This window comes from Mixophyes fleayi, chromosome 2, assembly GCF_038048845.1.
Source record: "Mixophyes fleayi isolate aMixFle1 chromosome 2, aMixFle1.hap1, whole genome shotgun sequence".
Classification (NCBI taxonomy): domain Eukaryota; kingdom Metazoa; phylum Chordata; class Amphibia; order Anura; family Limnodynastidae; genus Mixophyes; species Mixophyes fleayi.
The window spans coordinates 259898637-259917459 of record NC_134403.1 but is presented as its reverse complement, the minus strand read 5'-3'; the positions used below and the strand labels follow the sequence as shown (position 1 = coordinate 259917459).

At 42.7% G+C, this 18823-nt stretch overlaps 2 protein-coding genes across 6 annotated transcripts in view; one reads left to right on the top strand and one right to left on the bottom strand.

Annotated features, from left to right (window-relative positions):
* LOC142138915 (acidic mammalian chitinase-like) overlaps nucleotides 1-6203 on the bottom strand; it is a 28962-nt gene extending 22759 nt beyond the window's left edge. Inside the window, exon 1 of one of the 5 annotated variants that reach the window (XM_075196027.1) lies at nucleotides 6188-6203. Coding sequence is in view for 2 of the 5 variants with exons in the window: in XM_075196028.1 (XP_075052129.1) it covers nucleotides 5495-5537 (43 nt within the window). In the remaining 3 variants the exon portion in view is untranslated. Of the gene's footprint in view, nucleotides 1-5054; nucleotides 5203-5494; nucleotides 5897-6097; nucleotides 6116-6187 lie in introns of those variants that run through there. The other 4 variants (XM_075196026.1, XM_075196028.1, XM_075196025.1 and 1 more) reach the window with 4 other exon arrangements.
* A 6472-nt stretch (nucleotides 6204-12675) lies between these two features.
* LOC142138914 (protein NYNRIN-like) lies at nucleotides 12676-17189 on the top strand. The gene is made up of 2 exons (XM_075196023.1): nucleotides 12676-14348; nucleotides 15652-17189. The coding sequence occupies exon 1, from the start codon at nucleotides 12680-12682 to the stop codon at nucleotides 14159-14161; it is 1482 nt and encodes a 493-aa protein (XP_075052124.1). The 5' UTR covers nucleotides 12676-12679; the 3' UTR covers nucleotides 14162-14348; nucleotides 15652-17189.
* Nucleotides 17190-18823: the final 1634 nt, after the last annotated feature.

Here is an 18823-nt window from a genome sequence, read left to right as displayed (position 1 = left end):
TATTGTTATATATATATTATATTGTTATGTTCGTTTAGTCGTAATCAATGAAGATTGTCCACTGCGATTTGGTGTGGTTCCAACTCACAAAGTGATTTAACAGCAAGATGCAATATATAACAATTCAATAGAATAAGTACAGCCGATACATACGCAAGCGTCCTGGATCCAGCATAGTCATTCAATCCTGAAGTTTGTGGTCAATTAGACTGTATAGTGGACCCAGAGCCTGGTTTATATACAGTTTGTGATACATAAAAAACAGTAGTGATGTCTTGGCATGTTTCCATAGGTTCAGGATTCAGGACAGTCCAGGGGGGACAGCATGATGCAGGGAGAAATCGTAATGTAGGGGGACAGGGTGATGCAGGGGGGACAGCGTGATGGAGAGGGACAGTGTGATGCAGGGGGGCAGTTTGATGAAGGGGGACAATATAATGAAATGGGACAGTGTGATGCAGGGGGACAGAGTGATGTAGGAGGGACAGTGTGATAAAAGGGGGACATGTGATGAAGGAGGAAGCAGCCTGATGAAGGGGACAGCAGTTTGATGAAGGGGAAACTGTGTGATGAAGGAGGAACTGTGTGATAAAGGGACATGTTAGGGCCGTCTATTCAGATTACTTCTCATTTCCATATGGGCCCATTGCTTTTAAAATGTGCATAATGCATAGACAAGGTGTGAAATCATCACAAAAAATTGTCTGTTGTTGACATATTGTGCCAAGTTTTTTGTTCCAAAATATAACACTTGGGTACCTCCCATCTTAACACCCTGTGTTCGATTTTCTGTTAGGTGTATGGCCTCGGCTGTAGCAGTGAAGAGAATATTATGGTATGGCTGGAAGACAGATAGGGCCTGATTCATTAAAGCACACAAAACAAATGTATTGTGCATTTTTTGAAAATGGACCTTATTCAACTAGGAGCAGATCTGAAGAAATGTCTCCTTTTGAATTCACTTCAGGATAGGATACATACTGTATGTGCAAAATAAAGTCCAAGCAGAACATACAGAAAGAAATGATTGTGTTATAAACGTTAATAAATAGTCATTAAAGACAACAGATTTTAAAAAAAATTAAAAAGTCCCGCCCCCCCATAATATACATTTACATAATATACAGACTGCTATCAATTACGAAGATACAACATGCTGTGGCTTCAGTTGTATGTCCTCAAATAGAGTGACAGGTGAGTGTTAACAGGATGTATATTCAGCTTCGCCATAACTTTGGACCTGATATTTAGGGCATCAGTCCAGATGTAATGTCTTTTTGAAAACCCAAATGGGGTACTAGCTGTTCTATACGGTAATCCAAGTAAAGAGATTCATCCAATAACTAAAGCACATAATTCATGCTGGCATCAATGTATGTAAGTATGTAAAATCAGTGAAGATAGGCCCCTAACATATATCAAAAGTAAACTCTAACTTCTTAGTGGAGACATGGAAATAGCATATTATCCCCAATATTATATGTAATGTTGTCACATTTCATATATATCTGTGTGTACATTTGTGACCATTGTTTCTGTATCCTTCAGCAACATATATGACATTTCGTGAGTTTGTTTTTTTATTTCTCCTTTTTATTTTGTAAGAAATTTGGTTGCATCATTTTACATTACTGTGTGTCATTTTGTTATCTTAAATATTTTACATTAAGCATTGCATTTTCTCATATCAAATATCATTTAATAAGGTATTTGTGTTCTTATCAGACTCATGGACAGACAGCTTGGCTATTATAGATGCTACATAACTGAAATAAAGAATAGTATTTGGCTTAGGATAACTATGGTTTACTTAAAGATTAGTTGTAGTGAGATATAAATTGTGATGTTCTTCTAAGTTAAAGGAAAGTAACCTAACCTGTCTTCCCCATAGTGACCTGTCAAATCAAATCTGGATGGTAGCAATTTTGGATTAATAGAGAGCGTGAATTAAAATTTTTAGGGTTATTTTTTACACAAACCAGGTGGTTGCGTAGTGATTAACCCTTTGACGCAAAACCGCCACGCAAGCTCAAGTGAGTGTTATTTGTGACAGGCATGTTTAGCAAGATTAGAATGATTTAAAAACCACCAAGTTTTAAATTACTTGCTTCCACTGCTTGGTACAATAACAAAGCAGTGTTATCATACATGGGTATGACCACTGTTAAATATGTTGAAAATAAACAAATGCTGGTATGTCAGTATTGAGTTATTCAAAAGTAAATTCCAAGTACATCGATAGGGTCCCAGGACTGCTGAATTATTGAGAAATAAAATCCAAGCATACTGGGTCACATATTAAAAGCATGGCAACCAGTTACAGTCAAAATACCTAAAACAATTACTACACTTTAAGCCGGCGGTTCCCAAACTGTGCGCCGAGGCTCCCAGGGGTGCCGCGGCGCTGTCACTGGGGTGCCGCGGGCCAGACATAAAAAAAAGAAAGAACACAGAAACTTACCAATCCGCCGGGCGCCGGGACCCAGCAGCCTCCTCTCTCCCGCAGCTGTCACTGAATATCGACGTCAGTAACAAGCTGCTGCGGGAGAGAGGAGGCTGCTGGGTCCCGGCGCCCGGCGGATTGGTAAGTTTCTGTGTTCTTTCTGTTTTCTATAGCTGGCGCGGGGCAGAGAAGGGGGGACAGAGAGCAGAAGATGGGGACAGCGGGGCAGAGAAGGGGGGACAGAGAGCAAAGGATGGGGACAGCGGGGCAGAGAAGGGGGGACAGAGAGCAGAGGATGGGGACAGCGGGGCAGAGAAGGGGGAACAGAGAGCAGAGGATGGGGACAGCGGGGCAGAGAAGGGGGGACAGAGAGAAGAGGATGGGGACAGCGGGGCAGAGAAGGGGGGACAGAGAGCAGAGGATGGGGACAGCGGGGCAGAGAAGGGGGGACAGAGAGCAGAGGATGGGGACGGCGGGACAGAGAAGGGGGGACAGAGAGCAGAGGATGGTGACAGCGGGCAGAGAAGGGGGGACAGCAGGGCAGAGAAGGGGGGACAGAGAGCAGAGGATGGTGACAGCGGGCAGAGAAGGGGGGACAGAGAGCAGAGGATGGTGACAGCAGGGCAGATAAGGGGGACAGAGAGCAGAGGATGGGGACAGCGGGCAGAGAAGGGGGGACAGAGAGCAGAGGATGGGGACAGCGGGCAGAGAAGGGGGGACAGAGAGCAGAGGATGGGGACAGCGGGGCAGAAAAGGGGGGACAGAGAGCAGAGGATGGGGACAGCGGGGCAGAGGAGGCGCACAGAGAGCAGAGTATGGTGACAGCAGGGCAGAGAAGGGGGGACAGAGAGCAGAGAATGGGGATAGCGGGGCAGAGAAGGGGGGACAGAGAGCAGAGGATGGGGACAGCGGAGCAGAGGAAGGGGACAGAGAGCAGAGGAGGGGGACAGCGTGACAGAGGGCAGAGGAGGGGACAGCATGAGAGGGGCAGAGGAGGGGACAGCGTGACAGAGGGCAGAGGAGGGTGACAGCGGGGCAGAGGAGGGGCACAGCGGGGCAGAGGAAGGGGACAGAGGAGGGGCACAGCGTGAGAGGGGCAGTGGAGGGGGACACAGCGTGAGAGGGGCAGTGGAGGGGGACACAGCATGAGAGGGGCAGTGGAGGGGGACACAGCGTGAGAGGGGCAGAGGAGGGGGACACAGCATGAGAGGGGCAGTGGAGGAGGACACAGCATGAGAGGGGCAGTGGAGGGGGACACAGAGTGAGAGAGGGCAGTGGAGGGGGACACAGCGTGAGAGGGGCAGTGGAGGTAGACAGTGTGACAGAGGGCAGAGGAGGGGACAGCGTGAAAGAGGGCAGAGGAGGGGGGCAGCGTGAGAGAGGGCAGAGGAGGGAGGACAGCATGACAGAGAGCAGAGGAGGGGGCAGTGTGAGAGAGGGCAGTGTGTCTGGATGCAGAGGGGGCAGTGTGTCTGGATGCAGAGGGGGCAGTGTGTCTGGATGCAGAGGGGGCAGAGTGCCTGAGGGCAGAGTGTCTGGATGCAGAGGGGGCATTTTTGCATACAACTAAATAAGTATTTCTGTCCTGACCTAAATACTTATTACAATTTTTTGACCCAACTACTTCTAAAACAGGACTGCTCAATAATTATTTTGGAGGGATGCCTTGAAAAAATTTGCAGACTCTAAGGGTGCCGCGAACTGCAAAAGTTTGGGAACCACTGCCATGTAGGTGGCATATATCTAGTGACAAGATGTTTATAGTGATAGGTCTTAATGTAAACCTCACATAGCTACATTTGTTCGGAAATTTTACCAGGGTTGCTGCAGTGTGTGAGAGTGAGCTTATTGTATTTGCATCATGTACATGGTTTGACTGGCTACACTGTTGAAAGTGATTGGATCTATTTTCATAGAGATGGGAGCTTGCACCAATATAAAATCTTTTGCTCCACTGATATAATTCTCAGACTGTATAAAATTTCTAAGAGTTTCATTTATATAGAAGCCTAAGAATATACAATTGGTACAGATATTAAAAAGGAGCCAAATGTTCTGAAAGCAAATATAAAACTGTTCAAGAGAAAATGACAAAATATAATGTACCCATGGAGACTGTATAACAATATTGGATTGAGTAACTGATCACTATGCCCACATGCAGCTCTTGAAGTATATCAATTTGCCCACCACTGGCCTATACAGTTGTTAAACATCTAGCCACTGGCTTTATTTAATATTAATTTCAGATCAGTTGCCAGCAGATTACAATATATATATATATATATATATATATATATATATATATATATGTAATTACTACATTCTGTTGACTAGTGAAAGGCTGCAATGCAAAGCATTTAATGCTTGCTACATGACAAGTTAAATAAGACATAGGACAAATGATATCAAAACAGAGAATGGTACATTACAGATGGATAAAAATATTAAATATATACAACTGTTTATGTATTACAAACTAATAAAGTTTATAAGTTAGGGAAAAATCAGCGTTGTCAATGAATAAATGCATGAAATTCAGAGACCGTTATTCCACTAAGAAGACTATATAAATCATCACTATACAATAAACAGCAAACGAGATACATACCATGGAGAGACAAACTGCAAATACTAATGCAGCACACCAGAAGTTGCCTTTAAAAGTATTCTCCCACTACTTTAGTGATTAATATTCAATTATTTTTAGCAAGACGAAGGAAGAGATTTAGGTGCAAGACTCAAGTTGTTCAGTAAAGCTGGGTACACACTACACTGTTTTCAGCAGATTATCGGGCCAATCAAACGATATATGACCAGGGGCGGGCTGGGCCGGAGGGCAGGGGGGCATCGGCCCCCCGGGCCCCTCAGAATCACGGCTGTTAGGGCCGGCCGCCCACCAGAAGTAATATAAATGTCATTAATGACACGGCCGCATCACGTGTCATGTGATGCGGCCGCCTGTGCGGAGTGTGCCCCCCGGGCTGACGTCCGTCAGCCCACACCTGTATATGACTGATTGGCCAGATATCTGTGAGTGTGTATACTTACCCGATGATTCAAAGTCGTCCCAAACTGCCGATAATCGCTTCATCTGGTTGGTCGTACTGTTTGATTTTTGTCGCTCCAATCACTGTCTGCCCAGAGAGAGATAGCAGCCTGTCACTGTGTCTGTGCAGCCTTTCCACCGCATATCTATCCTAACATGTATGCAGCCTGTCACTGTGTCCATCACACGCCGTTCTGTTCAGCTGAACAACACTTCCTGCTGGAAGATCTTCACTCCCTCAAAGGTAACTTTAGGTAAATTAGGCCAGCAATAAATGGGTCATCCGGGCTCTGGGAGAACTGTCAGGAATGAGTAAATTAACAGCTAGGGCAGCAGTGTATTCAGAGCAGGAGATCTAAGCACAAACGAAGTGTATAGCGCATTAGGAGAAGTTACTGCAGTGCATAAATTATGCTCTTGACACAGAGTCTGGTGATAAGTCACAGGTGCCGGCATGATTATCAGTATCAGCGTTAAAACAAATATGAGTACGGAGCTGGTGTCTGACCTGCAGTCAACCTTTGCTGAAACACTGTTATCTTATGTAGCAGTGTGGAAATTAACATCTTGGCTTCTGAATCTTACAAAGTTCTTTGAGCACTTACCCAGTGACACCCAGGGCAGCTGTCACTTGTAGCTGATGGTTATGACAGAAGAAGAGCAGAGATCTGAAGGTAATTGGGTATAGTGTGTACCTGAATCGGCAGGCTGGTCGGGACTTCAGTCGTTTATACAATCGTTAGAGACAACAAATTGGTCTAAAATTTTTGTAGTGTGTACCCAGCTTAAGATAATGAGTCAAAAGGAAACAGGAAATTCTTACACAATATGTAGAAACAGCCTTAAAAAAAAGTATAGCAGAGCCAGAGAGACTCATGTACTGACACAGCAAAACAAGATGTTTGTTGTCTAAAAATCACAATCTAAGGACACATTACAAGTAGAAATGTTCACTGACCCCCTGTGTTTTGGTTTTGGATCTACAGTCAATTCCACTCAATTTTGACCACTTCACAGGTCACAATATTATTTTCATCCACTGTCGGCCAAAGACTGCAGTGAGCTGGCTGTATACGAAGCGACAGAGCAACGGCACAAACACACGGAAGTTCATAGCCCCTCTAGGAAACATTGCCACACTTCAGTGACAGAAAAGAAAAGTGGTGCAAGATGGACTTGCCTAATGCAGCAAAACTTACGTTGGGTCACGCGTGACGCATGACGTCACACACTCGGAAGTGAGAAGCCGCTTAGCGGAGTTTAGACGCGATCGTGCCACACTCCTGGGCAATGCAGGTTCCTCTGATACTTTCCTCAATACAGTAACAGATTCTAGATACTACTACTACTAATCTTGATTAGCGCTGGCTTACCTGAGGTGCAGAGTCTAACGATCTCCCCGGTGTTCACCAAGAACCGCCGCAAGGTGGGGTGGGCTTTAGTGCCAGGAGTCGCAGGTCGCAGTCCTCAGGTTCACCCCAAGATGTAGTACAGCGGAGTGGAGCGGAGGTTGCAGAGTCAGACAAGCCGGTACGGTACACAGGAATGGAGTCAGGCAGAATCAGGAGGCAACTCCGAGTCAACAAGCCAGGTTCAGTACACGGGTCACAAGAACAGAGGAATGGTCAGCAAGCCGGGTCGGTACACAGGGATAGGAGAGCCAGGGAAGTCAAACAGGCAGAGATCAGCACACAGGAAGACACAGGAGACTGGAAGACACAGCAATCCACGAAGCACAGGAGCCAGGAACAGGTAAGTGTTGCTCTGACACTCAGCGAGTGTCAGAGTGAGGTTTTTATCCTGACAGGGATTCAAAATCCCCGCCTCTAGGTTGCGGTCATGTGAACGCCTCCGGGTGCGGTCACGTGGTGTTGGATGCGGAAGTGCGGCTTCCGGGGCGGGGGAGAAGGTAAGTCCGTTACAGTACCCCCTGCCATAAAGGTGGACTCCGAACACTTAATAGGGTTTTAAGGGAAATTTTTTATGGAATAATTTAAGTAGACGGGGAGCATGCAGATCAATGGCTCTTGCCCATGAGCGCTCCTCAGGGCCGTAACCCTTCCAATCCACCAAGAACTGTATAGCACCTTGAACTTTACGAGAATCTAGGATAGTTTTAATCTCGTATTCGACTTAATCCCGATCCACAACAGGAGGAGGAGTTCTGGATGAGGTGGAGAATCTGTTGGTTACCATCGGTTTTAACAAGGAGACATGAAAAACATTAGGTATGCGTAAAGAGGGAGGCAGACTCAATCTAAAGGCTACGGGATTAATAATGTCAGAAATAGCGAATGGGCCAATGAACTTGGGAGCAAATTTTTTACTGGAAACCTTTAAACGAATGTTTTGGGTGGATAGCCATACCCTGTGTGAGAGCAATGTGCAGTATGAATCAATGTATTGATTATAAGAAACTAAATATGTTTGATCAAGCTTTTTAATATATATAACACAAGTTAATATGAATAAAACTGACTTGAGCTAAAATACTGATATAAGATGTTTTTCTGCTTTTGTTCCTGAGAAACTAATGAGCTGGCTGAACTGTGGAAAAGATTTCCGTACGTGGGGACCTTGAAGTGTCTAAAGAACAAATGTTATGAGAGCTACAAAGAAGATAAGATGCTCAAGGACACCGTTAAAGCAAGAATGTTTTAGTTAATTGTCAGAAATATTTATGGAAATATAATCTTTTTCAGCTGTGAACTAATTTCATGAAATGTACATGTAAGCATAAAATGTTGTATAAATAAAGCAATATCTGGCTAGGGCAGTCAGAAGAGAATCAGTATTCAGCCCTTACAAAACTGAGTATTTCTTTTCTCTATCGATCGATACCCACATATCAGAAGAGAGCCAGAGGTCGTTGTACCCCTGAGGTACAACGCTGACAGTTTCAGTGCGGGCTCGTCCGGGATCTTCAATACATCCAACCCTCCGGCACCAGGAACCACCCTATCCAAAAGGACAGAGAAACAGAAATCCATATGGTGAGTAAAAAGCTTTATTTTTACTCTTAAAGAGTTCTGTCCTTGGGGAAGTGGGGTAGGTAACAAGTCCGGGGGACTTTGTTTGGATTGACGAAGACCCGACTCTGGACATTATATAACCCCTTTGTGGTTATTTAAGTATATGTATTACTCATGTGTGTATGTATTGTATAACTAACAAAAGAGAGTGTTTTTAGGAAAAAGGGTTTTCTTTTCAGCACGTTTTCAGTGACATGTCAGAAAGGAAATATGTATGTAGTGTAGTCCTGGCAAAAGTAGGGGAAGATTGGATACTGTGTGATATTTTACCCTGTACCATAAATTCCAAGGTATTGTTCTCAGGACTAGGAAGGAAACAATATAAATTGATAAATAGCCAACATCAGCCACAACACTGTGACATAGGTCAAGTATGGCCCAAGGGTTATGAGCATGCCAAATAGAGAGTAATTGAAAGAATGTGTACAGAGAATAGAAGGTGGATATCTCTAACTTGCCCAGAAGGAATAATAATACTTAGCTGTGTAATAGCAATATTATTTCTTATACTTTGCATAAAAGTAGTCTTCAATATAAAATGAGGATTAAACCCCACAGATTTGTTATCCCCTTGGTAATCCTGCCTTAATATAAACAATAAAGATAAAAATATAATTATCTGACGGTCCGCTAAGAGTAAAGACATAAAGTGTACCCAGATATGGGTAATAAAGAGTCTAGGACCGATGAGGATTCAGAAAATTATTGGGGGTGTACCCCCTGGGAATATGCTTACAAGCATGGGGGTAGCTCCCTCACTACAGGCATTGAAAACGTTTTTAAGGCGGCAGGATTTCCTAAACAGGGGACGCTAAAAGCAGACAAATGGAAAAAATTGACAAAGGATATCATAAACAATTGTTAAAAGGGGGCTATCTAGAACAATGTATTAAATGGAAACAATTGGCCGAGGAAATAGAAAAGTGGGAAACAGGGAGCACTACGGGATGGGTAGATTTTGACAATGAAAGTGGAGAGGAAACAGAACCTCTCACCATTTCTCCCATAAAAGGGAAGAAAACTAAGAAAAGAACAAAGGGCAAGGGGTTACAACCCCCGATGCCACCCCCAACCCTATCCCCAATAATCCCCAAAATGTATCCACAACTTTCTGGGGAATAATCCAGTTCACTGAGTGCCCCTCCCATATTGGAAAGAGAGCAACGCCACAGAAGGCTTCCCGATAGATTGGGATACGCACTCCCAATTCAGACTCACCCACCACCATATGTGGGGGAAAAACCTGAATTGAAGGAACCAGCGGGACAGGTATGCCAAAATTGCCAATGGTGTGTCCCAGCTAATGAGTATGAGTGCCTAGTATGTGGACGTAAAAAGGAATTTGATGATCCCCCATGTGTACCAAAAGTTGGGAATAATGATAATATCAAAATATTCCCTGTGTCCACTCAACAGACCTCACAACTAAATGCAGCTGGAGTTATGGCTATAGCCAGAACAGCCACCCAGCATAGACCTTGGACTCCCTCTGAGACAAGGGATATAATGGATAAATGCCCAGACCCAAGAAAAGCGCCTAAGCAATGCGCTGCCTACCTTGGTAGAGTAAGGGTTATATATGATGCTTGCTGGAGTGACATGGAACAAATATGTAAAATAGTTATGGGTACCAGCGCCACCGTAAATGTGATTGCAATGGTTAATGCAGCCCTCCCTGATGACTTAAAAACAGTAGAATCGGGGGTAGCATTTGTTGAGCGTCTGACAGCATGGGGGGATCAGCAACAAGCCCTCATACCGGTAGGAACAGATCTGAGGCAGGGTCCTCAACAAAGCAGTACGGATTGGTATGATATGTGCTTTAGTCACCATGAGGATGCAGGTTTTGGCACTCAACTGCCTAGAGAAAGGGTTCTGTTGAAAAACTGTTTTATGACAGGATTAAAACCCCAATTAAGGGAAAAACTGCTGCAGGCTCGACCAGAAGCAGGAAGTATGGACACCACTGCTATGTTGGAGGTCCTAAGAGCCATAGAGGACAGGGAGGATGAGAAACGTAAAAAACAACCTACCACAATATTTGTAATGGATTCTGAAAAGAAAAGAGGCAATGCCTCCTTCAGAAAACCAGCAGAAGGACTATGTTTCTTTTGTAAAAAACCAGGACACATGAAAAGAAATTGTGTAAAATATCAGGAATGGTTAAAAAGACAAAACAAGTTCCCTCCCCCCCTCCTCTTGAAGGGGCGGATAACAAAACAGAATAGGAAGCAGGCATTCTGGTATCAAAAGGGGAGGTGGTTGATCAATCAGGACCTCAAGGTCAAATAACAGTTACAATTGATAATAAGTTGAAAGCTGAATGTTTAGTTGATACTGGAGCAGGCCGGTCTGTTTTAAAATATAACCCCTCTCTTGATAAAAATCTATCTGATAATATGGTCTTGACCACAGGGCTAACAGGCCAACCTGTGGGGTTACGGGAAACACACCCCCTCCCAGTACAGGTAGAAGGGTGTGGTTATCCAGTACATGTAAAATTCTTAGTGTCTGCCAAATGTCCAGCCAACCTTTTAGGGGCTGATTTACTATCCAAATTACATGCCTCAATACACTTTAGAAATGGTCGTGTGTATTTGCAAGAAGAATTATCTTCCATACCAGAGACACTATGGTCAAAAGGAAAAACTGATGTAGGTATTCTTGAGGTGGAACCAGTAGGTTTAAAATTAAGAGATACAGCAGTACCCTTCTCCTGTAAACAGTACCTATTGAGTCAGGAGCAAAAAGAGGCTATTGCTAATCAGGTACAACAATACCTGGATGTTTGGGTACTTTGTGAATGCAGATCACCCTGGAATACGCCCTTTTTTCCAGTTAAGATAAGGGCAATAGGGGTTACCCCCACTGAAAGGGCAATAGGGGTAAAAACACAATACCGGATGGTGCATGACTTACGGGAGGTAAACAAAAGGTTGATAATAGATACACTCATTGTACCAAATCCACACACCCTACTCAATGAAATACCACAAACAGCAGAGTCCTTTACAGTGATTGATTTAGCAAATGCCTTCTTTTCTGTACCTCTGGCAGCTGAAAGCCAGCCAATTACAGCATTTACAGTATATGGAAAGCAGTATTGTTCGACTAGGTTACCCCAAGGAGGGGCTACCTCTCCATCGGCCTTTTCAGAAGCCTTACAAACAGTAATGCAGCAATGGCAACCACAGTATCCAGAGACAAGACTGTTACAATATGTAGATGACTTGTTATTATGTGCAGCAGATGATCAAAAATGCAAAAAAGAAACTGTAAAATTACTCATGTTTCTCCACAAGGTAGGATGTAAAGTAAGCAAGGATAAATTGCATGTGGCACAATCCCAAGTAATCTTTTTGGAACACTGTATAGGAAAAGGAACAAAACACCTTACAGCAGACAGAATAAATACTATAAAAGATGTTCCTGTGCCCACCACGGTACGAAAGCTAAGAGCTTTTTTTAGGCCTGGTAGGTTATTGCAGAGAATGGATACCCAACATCTCTGCATTATTAGACCCTCTGTATGAAGCCACCAAGGGTAATAACAAAGGCCTGTTAAAGCTCACAGAACATCAGGTTGATGTTTTTCTCCAAGTAAAGGCAATCATTTTACAAGCACCAGCTTTGGGGCTGCCAAACTATGATAAACCCTTTGTATTATTCTGCCATGAGCAAAAGTGCTTTGCACATGGTGTATTAACCCAAGAACACGGTGGCAAACAATGACCTTTGGGGTATTACTCAGGAAAACTAGACCCTGTAATCAGAGGTTCAGCTTCATGCATAAGAGCAGTAGCTGCGGCTGCTCTGCTAAAAGACAAAGTGGGAGATATAGTGTTAGATCACTCCCTCACATTAAAAGTACCACATGCAGTAACAGAAATATTAAATCAAGCTAAAACCAAACATCTGTCAACTGCCAGACTTACTAAATATGAGGTTGCATTATTAAGTCCGAGTAACCTAACCATTAAAAGGTGTACAGTTTTAAATCCAGCCACCCTGTTACCACAGGATGAAGAAAAGGATTCAAAAGAGGGGAGTAGTCTGGGAAATAGCCATAATGATGAGAATGATGACTTCAGTGAGAAGTTCAATGCACAGGGCTTAAAATACACTACAAATTTTTCTCAGGACTGTTTAGCTTTAATGGATTCTGAACATCAAGGGCTTCCCAATGTGTTTGAGGAACCACTAACCAATCCAGATATAATCTTATTTGTGGACGGTTCCCGATATTACCATGAGGGGCAACCCAAAACAGGGTATGCTGTAACTACTGAACAGCAAATACTCGTCCAAGAGGCTCTAAGCCCAGGGCAATCAGCACAGGAGGCAGAACTCCAAGCCCTAATAGATGCCTGTATTATGGCTGAAGGGCAGAGAGCTAATATATACACAGACTCCAGGTATGCTTTTGGGGTAGCACATGATTTTGGCCCCATATGGCGTAGCCGGAACTTCCTGGGGGCAAATGGTAAGCCAATAAAGCATGCAAGCCTCATAAAAGCATTATTTGAGGCCTTAGCAGCCCCTACAGAAGTGGCTATTTTAAAGGTAAAAGCACACACTAAGGAGCAAACATTTGAAGTAAAAGGTAATAGATTAGCAGATAAAGCAGCCAAGGATGCAGCTTTAAAAGCAGTAGCCATATACTATGAGGTTGCCCTAGATCAGGGAAAACCAATAGACTTGCAGGTGTTGAAACAATTACAGAAACAAGCAATGCCCACGGAAAAGGGAGAGTGGGAAAAAAGGGGAGCAGTAGCACAGAATGGAATATGGGCTACCCCAGACAAATGCTGCTTACCCCGAGCATTGTACTCTGTAATGGCAGCCCTCATACATGGACCAACTCACGTGTCCAAAGATGGTATCACTAGCCTAGTATTTAAGCACTGGATTGCACCTGGATTCAGTGTAATAGCCGCTAATCATGTGAAGGCATGTGTTATATGTGGAACAAATAACCCCGGTAACACTGTACCAGTTCTGGGAAAAGTGACACCCAAACCTCTGTACCACTTTCAGAGGTTACAAATTGACTACATACAGTTACCAAAAAGTGGGGTGTATGAATATGTGCTGGTTTGCATTGACCTCTTCTCGGGGTGGGTGGAGGCCTATCCAGTGGCCAAAGCAACAGTTAAAAATACGGCAAGGAAATTACTAGCCGAGATAGTGTGCAGATACGGGGTCCCGGAGATCATTGAGTCTAATAGAGGGACACATTTTACAGGAGACATAATGCAAGCTATCATGGCGGGAATGGGTATTACACAGGCCTTTCACACACCATACCACCCTCAAAGTAGTGGAAAAGTGGAAAGAATGAATGGGACACTAAAATTAAAAATACAGAAAGCTATGAGAGAAACTGGTAAATCCTGGGTAGAATGTCTGCCCTTAGCTCTCTATTCTGTAAGAATAACCCCAAATAAAAAAACTAAGTTAAGTCCTTATGAAATATTGTTTGGTGGGCCACCCAAAACAGGGTGCTATTTTCCACAACAGATGAAACATAACTATGGCAATATGGTGACTTATATGGGAGAGTTACAAAGACAATTAACTAAAGTGCATGGTCTAGTGTTCTCTTCTAATACAGCCTATCTGGTACCCATTCTTTGAAGCCAGGAGATTACGTCTTCGTAAAAAGGCACGTCAGAAGGACCTTGGAACCCAGATTTGAAGGACCATACCAAGTCCTACTAATTACCTCCACTTCAGTGAAACTGGAAGGAAAAGGATCTTGGATACATGCTAGTCATTGCAAGAAAGCTACAGCACCAGATCCCAATCCTGACCACTAATTGAGGTAATATATGTGGATAACACGGAACATGTGAAAAATGCAACACAGTATGCACATATATGTTTTCCTTTTTCATCACATGACTATAGTAATGTCTGCCACTCCAGGCTTATTTCAAGATAATATAGCGAATTCTACAGGCAGAGGTTACATACACCAAGAACTACCAGAAAACAATATGACTATATGCGAATGGAATATTACAGATCTCTCAAGCATAGGGAGAAATGTAACTGCAGGTACATGTTTTAAGAGCTATTTGAAAAATGGAAATTGGGAAATGGAAAATACGATAGAGGATAGAACTGGAGCACAGGAATTTGTCTGGCCATGTGACAAATTAAGTGTAAAAATATAAGGTGGAAAGGTGTACAAAATTTTAGGAGATACACACACTCACATAATATGGGCAGCAGAATTGAATAGTACTTTTGAGCTAAAAGGTACCAATGAAACTCAATGTTGTGAGCAGCCTTTTCTGAAATGGCTAGAAAGTAATGAGGCAAAGAAGCAAATAGATCAGTGTGGAAATAGAACTGATACTATAAAGTATAACCAAACCAATAATGCTACAAACTATCAAGATGGAGTAATAGTTTGTGCCAATAATACACAGATGCAAAATTCCACATTAGGGTTAAGGCTTAGATTTTATATCTTGCAATCACAGCCTAAGGTGGTAACCAACACAATTGTAAGGGTCCCATCTACATGTCTAATGATGGGAATAAGAAAACAAAGAACAATAATAAGGTGGAACATTACTTTCCCGACAGATAGTCAGAAGAAGTGCAAGCGGGAGTAGTATGATACCTTGTTAGGAGCTACAGGGATGGGATTAGGCATAATGAATACAATAGATACTGAGGTCATAGACACGAAACTTAGCAAAACAGGAGCAGATCTCAGTAAAATAGTTCATATGCAAGCTGATTGGATGCCCACAGTCTTCAACCCTTTGACTAAAAACATACTGTGGGATAAAGAGTTTTTGCAGATATACAACAGAACCATACTCAATAGCTGGAGTACACAAGTAAACATTACATAATTTGTGAATTGGACCCAGTGTACGTTGCAATATTTGTATCAAAAGCAGCAGAAGGATACTGCACAAGCAAAGCTTATGACTGGAAACATATTATTCTATAGAAAAATGTTTAATCTGACCAACCAAGAAAGGTTTGAGTTAGATGGAAGAAAAATAAGATGTGAAGGAACCTTCTGTGCAGGGACTTTAGAAATATACACAATAAAAGTGGAAATTCAAGTATGTAAGTTCATTGTTATGCCCATGATCTTGCAGGATGGTAACCTATGGACACCTGAATTTAAGGGACATTATATTGATAACAAAAACAGGTCACATAAGTTAGACCTCTGTGATAGGACATGGGACCAGTATGCCCACAACAGACTGTTATCTTTGAACCATGTTTACTACAGCATAATACCAGCATTTGTATATGGACATTGCATCCAAAAGAAAAAGAATATGAGACATTAATAGAGGTGGCTCCTCAGATGGTTTGCCTCATCACATATGATGAAGCAATAACACAAACTTATGGACTAGCTTACCCGTTCTCAGGGTGCTTAATAAATGTAACACACTTACAATGGCAAGGGAAGTTGCTAATGTTCTATAAAGATAAAATGACACAGGTGGACAAGATGTTCATGTATAATAATTTAACCTTACCTCAACTGACCTTAGATATAGGGATAATAGTGAGGATAATTAATGAAACCAAGTTACTAAATGATCATTTTAAACAGGTAAATTATACAAATAATCATGCTAAAACGGTAACTATTATTTAAGGAAATGAGTTAAAAGGTATGGCTACCAAATCGAAGGAGGATTTGGAAAAGCATTGGTGGGATGTGTTTACAGGAGCGTCCCCCTCAGTATCTGCAATGTTAAATGTACTGATACATCCAGTGCTGATACTATGCATAATTATTACGCTGCTTAGTTTATGGAACTGTTTTATTGCTTATAAAATGTTTTGCGCCCCCGACCTTTTCAGCTATATTGACAATTTACCCCTAAAAAATATACAGCACAATGAATAATCCCCTCTTTGTGAGATAAGTGATAAAACACTTGCCGAGCGCACTGTATATTTGCCCACCCATTCTTCATTCCCTTTTGAACTCACAAGACCCCTACATTTGTCATACTAAACAAGCAGGAGTTAGTATTGTGTGCATAAACCATAGACCTTGCTGAATGTATCTTTACCATTTTCTAGGGCCTATAAGAGGTTCCATTAAGTGAAGTAGGTCGGGTGCAGGAATACTTTATGTACACTCAAAGACATGCAGGTGATATTAAAAAGTATGATAAAAAGAGGGGTTATGTGAGAGCAATGTGCAGTATGAATCAATGTATTGATTATAAGAAACTAAATATGTTTGATCAAGCTTTTTAATATATATATAACACAAGTTAATATGAATAAAATTGACTTGAGCTAAAATACTGATATAAGATGTTTTTCTGCTTTTGTTCCTGAGAAACTAATGAGCTGGCTGAACTGTGGAAAAGATGTGCGTACGTGGGGACCTTGAAGTGTCTAAAGAACAAATGTTATGAGAGCTACAAAGAAGATAAGATGCTCAAGGACACCGTTAAAGCAAGAATGTTTTAGTTAATTCTCAGGAATATTTATGGACATATAATCTTTTTCAGCTGTGAACTAAATTCATGAAATGTACATGTAAGCATAAAATGTTGTATAAATAAAGCAATATCTGACTAGGGCAGTCAGAAGAGAATCAGTATTCAGCCCTTACAAAAATTAGTATTTCTTTTCTCTATCGATCGATACCCAAATATCAGAAAAGAGCCAGAGGTCGTTGTACCCCTGAGGTACAACGCTGACACCTGTCACCGACTGAAAAACTTGGGGTCACTCTCCTCCTTTTATCGTAGAATTTTTTGGAGCGAGTGGTTGCTTTCTTTAAATTTATCTTGGTCTGTTCCCAAATAGCGGAGAAGTTACGAAACAGAGAGTCCACCGCCGGAACTTCAGAAGATGTGATTTGCGAGAAGGTGGGTAGTCTAGGATGGCAGCCATAAAGAACAAAAAAGGGGGAGTTAGAGATGGCCTCATGGAAATGATTGTTATGGGCGAACTCGGCCCAAGGGAGAAGGTCCACCCAGTTATCTTGGTTACTTGAGATAAATATTCTTAGAAATTTCTCTAATTCTTGGTTATTTCTCTCCGTAGACCCATTGGACTGGGGATGATATTCGGAAGAAAAGTCAAGCTTAATTCCGGACTTATTGCAAAAAGACCTCCAAAATTTTGATATGAATTGTGATCCACGATCGGAAACAATATGTTGAGGACAGCCATGGAGGCAAAATATTTCTTTAATAAAAATATCCGCTAAGGAGGAGTAAGAAGGAAGGCCTTTAAGAGCAATAAAGTGGGCTGTTTTAGAGAAGTGATCCGTGACCACTAGCACCACAGTACAGGATTTGGAAGGAGGAAGGTCTGTGTAAAGTCCATTGAGATCTGTGACCACGGGTAATCAGGAATGGGTAATGGGAGCAAACATCCATAAGGCTTTTTCCTAGAGGTCTTGTGTTGAGCACATTTGGAACAAGCAGAAACAAATCTCTTCACATCGTCCAGTAAGGAAGGCCACCAGCAACTTCGGGACAACAAGTCCCAGGTCTTGCAGATGCCGGCATGCCCAGAGAAGAGAGAGTGATGAGCCCAGCTAAGGAGTTGAGTGCGTAGACGTGGCAAGATGAATGTTTTGCCCGGAGGGCAACCCTTGTTCAGGTGTGTAGTTGCCAATACTTGGCAGGGGTCTACAATGAATTTATTGTCTTCCAAGGGTTCCATGTCGGCTGGATCAAAAGAGCGAGATAAGGCGTCTGCCTTCGTATTCTTGGATCCAGAGTGAAAGGTGATGTTGAAATCAAAGCGTGAGAAGAAAAAGGACCACCTTGCTTGCCGAGGGTTTAGACATCGGGCAGTAGGTAAGTAAAGCAAATTCTTGTGGTCGGTATATATGGTGATTGGAAATTGCGCCCCTTCTAGTAGATGTCTCCATTCGGAGAGAGCCAACTTGATGGCCAGGAGCTCTTTGTCGCCAATCCCATAATTCCTCTCAGCAGGTAACAAGCGACGGGAAAAGAATCCGCAGGGATGAAGTTTGCCAGAAGGACTCCGTTGTGACAGTACGGCTCCAGTACCAAAGGAAGAGGAATCTACTTCAAGGATAAACGGACGTGAACAATCCGGCTGTTGAAGAATGGGTGCAGATGAGAAGAGAGACTTTAATAATATAAAGGCTTGGATAGCCTCAGTGGACCATATGCTAGCATCAGCAGATTTACGGGTCAATGCAGTGATGGGAGCCACAAGAGAAGAATAACCTTTGATGAATTGACGATAATAATTGGAGAATCCTAGGAAGCGTTGGGTGGCCTTAAGACCAGAAGGTTGGGGCCA

Bases quoted from the DNA above. Each gene is read 5' to 3' on its own strand.
- LOC142138914 (XM_075196023.1), top strand. From the start codon at position 12,680: ATGGATTCTGAACATCAAGGGCTTCCCAATGTGTTTGAGGAACCACTA.